Raw genomic sequence first — 8,450 nt, forward strand, 5'->3', positions numbered from 1 at the left:
GTGAAGAGGCAGCACACTGTTTTTGCTCAGAGGGAACGTGTGTGGGGAGGGGGGTGCTGCTTGTGATGTTGGGAATAAAATAGACCCCACTCCCCAACCCCCTTCCTTCCTCTTGGTCTGCCTGAGCCCGTTCCCGCCTGCACAGCATTTTTGAGTCTCTGCTTTTTTTCGAATTACACGGAATTCGCGCTCAGTGTAGAGAACTGAACATACCCAAGTACAGAAACCCGCTGCAGTCCCGCCGCCCGGGTCTCGGCACAGCCAGCACCGTGGTCTGTTTCTTCCCGGTGCTTTTTCTGATCCATAGACTTGCATGACCTGCGGGAGCTCACATGCTACCTCCTCCCGCCCATGAGATTTCTCCCTGAACGGTCTCTTTTGGGTCCCAGAGCAGGTTGATTTCCCACGAGGCTCCCTGAAGGGTCCTTTTGCAGGCTTCTGTGGGGCCCATGTGTGGACGGAGGGCTGTGCCTGCAGTAATGGGGTGACGGCCACCTCGAGCCCTTAGCGTACTTGTATGCAAACTACTAGGTGTACCGGTTAATGATGCGGATTTTTTTCAATTGATGGGGTTACACATATGTTGATATGTATGTGCTTTGATGTGTATGCTATTTTGTTGTATTGACAACAAGCTTCAGAACTTCATGTGTCAAATTTTCTGAAGGTGTTAACATCATAGATATTTTTACGCTTAAAAATGTCGAATTTCATGTCAAAAAAAGTATTTGCGGGAAGTTTTAATTCATTACTTTATGTGGAAGAAAAGTGCTAGCGATGGACATTACTTTGAATAAAGCACTTTCAATGTTTCTCTTGAAATTATCATGTTTTCTTTCATCACAAAATCCGAATTATTAACCGGTCAATAATTAAGCTGCATTACTAACCGGTTAATGATTAATCTGCAATACTAACCAGTTAGTAATCCACATTATTAACCTGTTAATAATTAATCCACATTATTAACCAGTTACTGGTTCATCCGCATTGTTAACCGGTTACTGATTAATGCAGATTAATCATTAACCGGGACACCTAGAAAGGACAGGGGACTCTTTCTTAATCACTCTACTGCCATCTGCTGGCAATTCGTTATGACAAACCTCCAGCCTGGCGGGCTGTCCTCTAACTCTCCCCTTCTGCTGCCTTTTCTCCAGGGTCCTCTATGGGAACAAGATCACGGACCTCCCCCGGGGTGTGTTTGGCGGCCTGTACAACCTGCAGCTCCTGTAAGGACCCATCGGATGGTTGCTTGGGTGGGGCCCTGGGAGGGAGCCAGTATTCCTCTGGCCTCCCAGCCTGGCCTTTCCCACCTCTTTGGGGTGTGGGACGCCCTGGAGGCGAGGAGCTTGGAGGATGGCGGATGTAGTAGGGCTGTGAGAGGCCAGAGAGGCGACTCGGACTGATGGCGGGAGGCCCGAACCAGAGGCTGCTGCGGTGCAGGCTGGTCTTAAGGAGGCCGCATGGCTGAGGAGAGCTATCCACCACATGGGTCACCCAGGCCAGCTCAGCCTCCTCAAACCAGGAGAGGTCAAGCAAGGGCTCTCTCCCAGGACCCAAGCGGCACGGAGCCCCTCTCAGCTGCCTGGGACCCCGCAGAACTCTGGGACGGGGGAGGAGCCTTTGGGAGGTGGCTTTGCCCCGATGCTCTCTGGTTTCCGGGGATGCCAGGGGCACCTCTAGCAGTTCCTTGAAAGAGAGAAGAGGGGGGGCTGAGCTGGTCCGGTCCCCGTGCATGGAGGAGGCAGTCAGAGTTCTCCACGCCTCTGCGTGGGGTGGGCACACAGACGGCCAGATCCTTGTGCCTGCTCGGCGCCCAGGAAGGTGCCCAGGACGTGTCGGTGAGTCTGATGCTGTGCCTTCCCCTCACCACCTGGCCCTGGTCTGCCCACAGGCTCCTGAATGCCAACAAGATCAACTGCATCCGGCCGGACGCCTTCCAGGACCTGCAGAACCTCTCGCTTCTCTCCCTGTACGACAACAAGATCCAGAGCCTGGCCAAGGGCACCTTCACCTCCCTGCGGGCCATCCAGACCCTGTGAGTGCCCTCTGCCCGCCCCCCCTCTGCCCAGCAGGTGGACCTAGGGGGAGGCAACAGCCTCCTGGTGCAGGCAGCTAACCGCCTTGACCTGTGCCTTTTTCTCACCAGATTCATCTCTTAGGGAGGAAAGAGCACAGGCACCGGGTTAGACAATCCTGGGTTCAAATCCCAGCTATGCCTCATATTGGCTGTGTGACTCTGGGCAAGTTAATTTGCTTCTCTGGGCCTCCGTTTACTTATTCATAAAATGAGGGTATCATCTTCATAAGGTTGTTATGGGATTAAAGGGGATGTCTGTATAGAGCTTAGCATGTTGTAAATGCTTCTTAAATGCTGGCTACAGTTAATAATAATAGTAATAATAATAACAATGTCCATTGATTCTAAGACACATATTGTTTCCACATTAACAGCTCTGAAATTGGGGTGCATTGCAACGTCGACGGCATCATTTAATTGACATTTTGTTCTTTCTTGATAATACATAAAAGTACCTCTTGCAATGGATAATGTCTTAAATCAGATAAAATCTAGTAATGGCAATGATGATTAAAAATTAGAGAGCAACGGCACTAGGAATTTGTTTTCATCTTTTGTTATAGGATATTACAAGCATATTGAAGGTGGTACTGTGGCCCGGCCAGTACTCACCACCCAGCTTCACTCAGGGCCAGTCCCCTTTCATCTACACTTCCCCTCTTCCCTGCCTCCCGGGCATCATTTATCTTCTATCACTTGTCACTTCACACATATGTATAAAAGGCAAGGACTCTAAAAACACAACCACATCACTATTATTATATCTTGAACATTTAAAAATTAATCCCTGGATATCATCAGATATCTCATTACTGAATTTCCAAGTATCTCACACACGTTATACAATTTTGAAGGCAATGTGTTGGAATCAGGATTTAAATTAGGCCTGTGCAATACAATTGGCTGGTATTGGTGGATGTGTCACTTCAGTTTTTAATCTATAAGTGTCCTCTCCACTCCCTTTCTCCTTGCAGTTTGTTTGTTGCATACACTGCATTATTGGTTCCGTGGAGTTTCCCCCAGCATGGACTTCCCTGGTTGTAGTCCCCATGGCGTAGTTTCCCACACTCCTCTGTCCTGAACACAGAAGTGTACATCTAGGAGCTTGGCCAGGTTCCGATTTTTCCCTTTCTTTTTTGGGCAAAGTGACTTCATAGGGAGGACCGTGTACTTGCACAGGAGGCACATGATGTCTGGTTGTCTCTCTTTCTGTAATGAACACGGCCATTGATCTGAATGCCTGGACCCACTCGTTCATTAGGGGTCCTGAAATGGAGACGTTTGAACTCTAACGTTCCTTCTTCATTTGATAATGCGGTTGTGGTTATGCTTTTATAACGAGTCCTTATTTCCAGCTGGCATGCTGCTGGGTAGGGAAGTTTCTTGTCATCTTCTATTTGGTTAAACTAGGCACTTACTAGTAGGTGGTGTCCTTCATTCTGCATCTTTAACCCCGGGCCCTATAGTTTGACTCGATGTGCTGGCCTGTGGGCCGACGGTGTGCACTTCATGGGCGTTTATCACCAATGCTGTCGTAGCCATTCTTGTCATTGCCATCCCCGCCACAGTGTTTATCCTCAGGTAACACCTGCACGGAGTCCTGCTCCCTGGGGACTCTGCACATTGCTGGGATGTCAGCCACGAAGACAAACTCATTAAAGCCCACGAGCCCGCCCGCAGCCCCCTCCTGCTAATTGATTTCCTTACAGCCGGGAGAGGAAGGTGGCGCACCACGGGGAAATCTTGTCAAGAATGGGCAATTAGAGGTCACAGGCCAGGGGCGGCCTGTACAATGGCCAGGAGGAGGCAGCCTGGGTCCTGGTGCCTGCTCTGCCACCTCACCTGCGGCAGGACAGCGGTGCTCTGGCCTGGCCGCGGGTCACTCCTGCCTCCATTCGTGTTTGTGAAATGTCCCCGGGCAGAGGGAGGGGCAGGTGAGAGCAGGAGTGGGGACGGGGGGCTGGCCTGGGGAGTGTGGCAGGGACAGCTGGGGGCCCCAGAGCTGCCGAGCCCTCTTCTCTGTGATGCTGGGCAAGACTTCTCTGAGGGTGGTGGGTGCCCCCAAGCGGTGCCCTCAGGTGGTGCGTGTCTCCCCAGGGCCAGCCCGGACTTCAGGCTGAGAGCCAGCGGGGAGGCCTCACTCATCCAGGTGGAGGTCAGCGCAGATCCGGAGCCCCAGCTCTGACCCCTGACCTGCCCCTTTTGCACAGGCATCTGGCCCAGAACCCTTTCATCTGTGACTGTAACCTCAAGTGGCTGGCGGACTTCCTGCGCACCAACCCCATCGAGACGAGCGGGGCCCGCTGCGCCAGCCCCGGGCGCCTGGCCAACAAGCGCATCGGGCAGATCAAGAGCAAGAAGTTCCGGTGCTCAGGTAGCTGCCTGCCCCCTGTCTGTCTTCCGTTTGCCCGGGGACCGAGATGCTTCCTGGCTGACTCCAGCAAGGATGTCCGGGGTGTGGGCCCCAAATTGTGGACGTGGATCTGAATGGTGTTTGGTCCCACCCCTGTTTTATCCCAAGCCTGGGGAGGGGAGGTCCCGACGGAGGACCCAGACAAGGACCCAGGTCCTCCACCCCCAGGCCAGTGCTCTCGTACCACTTTCAGCCTAAGACCCTCGGAGGCCTGGGACCCTCCCAGTGAGAGAGCGGCCTCCTCCAGGTCCAGAGGCAGCAGAAGCAGCCTGTGTCCGGGGACAGGGTGGGTCAGCTTCTGAGCCTGGATTCTGGTCGGAGGACTGATGCCCTCCAGCCCCATCTGTGCCCGTGGCGTTGGCCCTCCCTGAGAGGTGTAATTGGGTGGGGTGCTGTCCCAGCATTGGCCCGGGCAAGGAAGGGCTTCTCCACACAGGGGCTGGGCAGGTGGGCCCTGGTCTGGGACCCCAGCCTTGTTCCTGGGGTGCGTCCGGCTGGGCAGTGGGCCTGGGCTTTCTTGCAAGTCCTGGACGATCCCACTAACATCATGGTGTTTCCCTTTGCAGCCAAAGAGCAGTACTTCATTCCAGGTGGGAAAGTGGGGGAACCGGGGGCCGTCCGGGTGGGACGGTGGCTGTGGATGGGCAGGAGGCTGGGGCAGCAGCCGGAGGGGGTGGGCGAGCCTGCGTGGAGCCTGCCCCAGCCCTCAGCCCCGGCCCCGGCCATCTCACCGCAGGCACGGAGGATTATCAGCTGAACAGCGAGTGCAACAGCGACGTGGTCTGTCCCCACAAGTGCCGCTGTGAGGCCGGCGTGGCGGAGTGCTCCAGCCTGAGGCTCACCAAGATCCCCGAGCGCATCCCCCAGTCCACCGCGGAGCTGTGAGCCCCCCAGCCCCCCGCACTGAAAGATACTTCAGTGTCTGTCATTTACGGTGTGTAAGTTCCCTCGATTGCCTCTTACAGGCGATTAAACAACAATGAGATCTCCATCCTGGAGGCCACTGGCATGTTTAAAAAACTCACCCATCTGAAGAAAATGTGAGTTGCCCATTGGCGGGAAGGTTGCAGTCAGGACGCTGGCCGGGGATGCAGAAGGAAGATTCTGGGTGTCGGGGAGCTCCTGCGGGGTAGGGGGGCAGGGCTCCTGTGCACAGGGATTGGGTGTCGGAAGGGGGTAGGGGGTAAGGGGTCCTGAGCTCCGTCATCCTCCCGCCACCTCCTCTCCCAGCAATCTGAGCAACAACAAGGTGTCAGAAATCGAAGACGGGGCCTTCGAGGGCGCTGCCTCTGTGAGCGAGCTGCACCTGACCGCCAACCAGCTGGAGTCCATCCGCAGTGGCATGTTCCGCGGCCTGGACGGCCTGAGGACCCTGTGAGTGTGTGGGCCCTGGGCCGGGAGCTGGCGGGACTTCGGTAGGCAAAAGCCAGAGAGCGGTGTCTGCATTAAAGGGAAAGGAGAAGTGGGTGGGAGGGCCCCTCTCCCTGGCCCCAGTTCGCAGGGGGAGGGGCAGCTGAGGAGCCTGACTGCAGTGGGCCAAGTAATCAGACGGTGGTGACTGTGGTGAGGCCTGTGTCTTGTTCCCTGGGCTGCGGGGCCGGTGCCTGGTGAAGGGGTGGAGGGAGGCGGGCCTTTCGGAGGTCCCCTCTCCTTGCCCTGTGGTCAGGCTGCAGGAGCACACACAGCACGCGTGTTCCACTCGGGAGCACCGGCTCCACGGCAGGCAGGAGAGGCTGGTGCCTCAGGGCGGGACATTGCAGAGGAGATGCCGTGGGTGGAGGTGGGCGAGCAGTGACTGCCCGCCGTTGTGGGGACGCTGGGGTCCCATGAGCCCAGAGCCCACCAGAGCTAACCAGACATCAGACCCAGTGGGATCCCGGGCCACCTGCCCCTCCTCTAACGGTGCAGTGGGCCACCCTGGCCAGGCAGCGCCGGCTCCTCAGTGGTCATGCGGACCTTTAGCGTGTCCAGTAGACAGTGCCGTCCAGTCGGACTTCCCACTGTGACGGAAATGTCCCTCATCTGCACTGTCCGGCACCATGGCCCCCAGTGGCTGTGGAGTACTTGACGTGTGGCTAGTGCTACTGAGGCACTAAATTTTAAATTTCATTTCCTGTTATTTTGGATTTTATTTCCTGTGTATGTACATGTATATGTATATGTATATTTTTCTATTGATTTCCTAGAGGAAGGGAGAGGGAGAGAGATAGAAACATTAATGATGAGAGATAATCATTGATTGGCTGCCTCCTGCACGCCCCCTCAAGCCCGCAACCCTTGACTGGAATTAAACCTGGGACCTCAGTTTGCAGGCTGACGCTCTAGCCCAGTGATGGCGAATCTATGACACGCGTGTCAGAAGTGACATGCGAACTCACTTTTTTGGTTGATTTTTCTTTGTTAAATGGCATTTAAATATATAAAATAAATATCAAAAATATAAATCTTTTTTTTACTATGGTTGCAAATATCAAAAAATTTCTATATGTGACATGGCACCAGAGTTAAGTTAGGGTTTTTCAAAATGCTGACACGCCGAGCTCCAAAGGTTCGCCATCACTGCTCTAGCCACTGAGCCAAACCAGCCAGGGCAAATTTCATTTCCTTTTAATGGACTTAAATCTAAATAACAACCTGTGGCGAGTAGCTACTGTGTTGGGCCGCACGGGTCTGGAAGCCCTGCCTGGCTTTGGAGCCGGCCCTGCAGCAGGCTCCAGCTTTGTTTCTGAGCTCACGTGGAGGTTGGGTGAGGTCCGTGAGTGTAGGAAGGACTCTCTGGGGATTTTTTTTTTCCATTTTATAAAAAGTGGATTTTATTATTTGCCGTGTTTTGCAGTTTGCTTTTTCCCTTGCGAACAGAGTGTGGCCACTTTACCAGGCTGTGTACCTTGTATTTCTTGAGTGAGGGTGCCGAGCAGTCCCTGGGGTCCTTTCTGAGGAAGACTTGGGTGGGGACAGAGGAGAGGGGAGGGCTGGTGCTGGGACAGAGCAGAAACGCCGTAGCCCCTCCACCCTGCAGAAACAATGTGTATACCTGCATACACATGCACACACGCACCCACATACGTGCATGCATACATACAGACTTTTTCATGGATCCCATAATACGTTTTCTTTTGTAACCTGCTTTTTCCTGAAACACAACATGAGCACCTTTACAATTCATTAAAATGTCTTCTACAGCATCACTTTGAATGTTATTGGAAATTTAGACTACTTCTAATGTTTAAATATAAGCAATGTTGTGATCAATATATTTGTCATGCAATTCTGTGCCCACCCAGGATTACTCCTCTATGAGAAATTCCTGAACGCAGACTTGCTGGGTGAGAGCACACAGTGCCCTTCCAGGGAGGCCCCAAAGCCGTTCTCCGCCAGCCGGGCGTGAAAGTGCCCGTTCGCCCACACCCCTGCCGACCTGGGCAGCATCACTTATTATTATTATGTTTTTATTTGTAGTTTGGCAGGCAAAGATGTAATATCGCTAAAATGTCTTTGATTACTATTAAGTTTGAACATGGTTTGTGACTGCTCATAAACCATTTTAATTTCTTTTGGGAATTGCCTATTCTTTGTCAGGCTTGGGTTTCGTTTTTGTTTGGGGAGGAGAACTGAGCCAGGTTTATCTGAAAAGAAACTTTTGCAGATATAAATGAGGAGGGAGGTCATTGTAGATGGAAATCCTAGCCAGGGACGGCAGGGCGGTGCAGGCCTGGGCAGCAAGTCTGCAGGACAAAGGAGTGGACAGTGTGTCGCTCTCTGGGGGGGGGCGGGCAGGTGCTGGTGTGAGGCAGGTTGGACAGGCTCCAGAGGTCTACTGGACATGCTAAAGAGCAAAGCATCTATATATATATAAAACCCTAAAGCAACTGTATGACCCAACGACCAAATGGTTGACGGGTCACTATCATGCGCACTGACCACCAGGGAGCAGATGCTGAATGTCCACTCCCA

At 53.3% G+C, this 8,450-nt stretch overlaps 1 protein-coding gene across 1 annotated transcript in view; it reads left to right on the forward strand.

Moving 5' to 3' along the window:
• The window catches only part of SLIT1 (slit guidance ligand 1), a 152,436-nt gene that overhangs the window by 109,232 nt on the left and 34,754 nt on the right, over positions 1–8,450 (forward strand). Inside the window, 7 exon segments of the mRNA XM_006090043.3 lie at positions 1,161–1,232; positions 1,898–2,041; positions 4,294–4,457; positions 5,063–5,086; positions 5,233–5,377; positions 5,462–5,536; positions 5,727–5,870. Of these exon segments, the coding sequence (XP_006090105.2) occupies positions 1,161–1,232; positions 1,898–2,041; positions 4,294–4,457; positions 5,063–5,086; positions 5,233–5,377; positions 5,462–5,536; positions 5,727–5,870 (768 nt within the window).

The sequence above is a fragment of the Myotis lucifugus genome, unplaced genomic scaffold, assembly GCF_000147115.1.
Source record: "Myotis lucifugus unplaced genomic scaffold, Myoluc2.0 scaffold_66, whole genome shotgun sequence".
Classification (NCBI taxonomy): Eukaryota; Metazoa; Chordata; class Mammalia; order Chiroptera; family Vespertilionidae; genus Myotis; species Myotis lucifugus.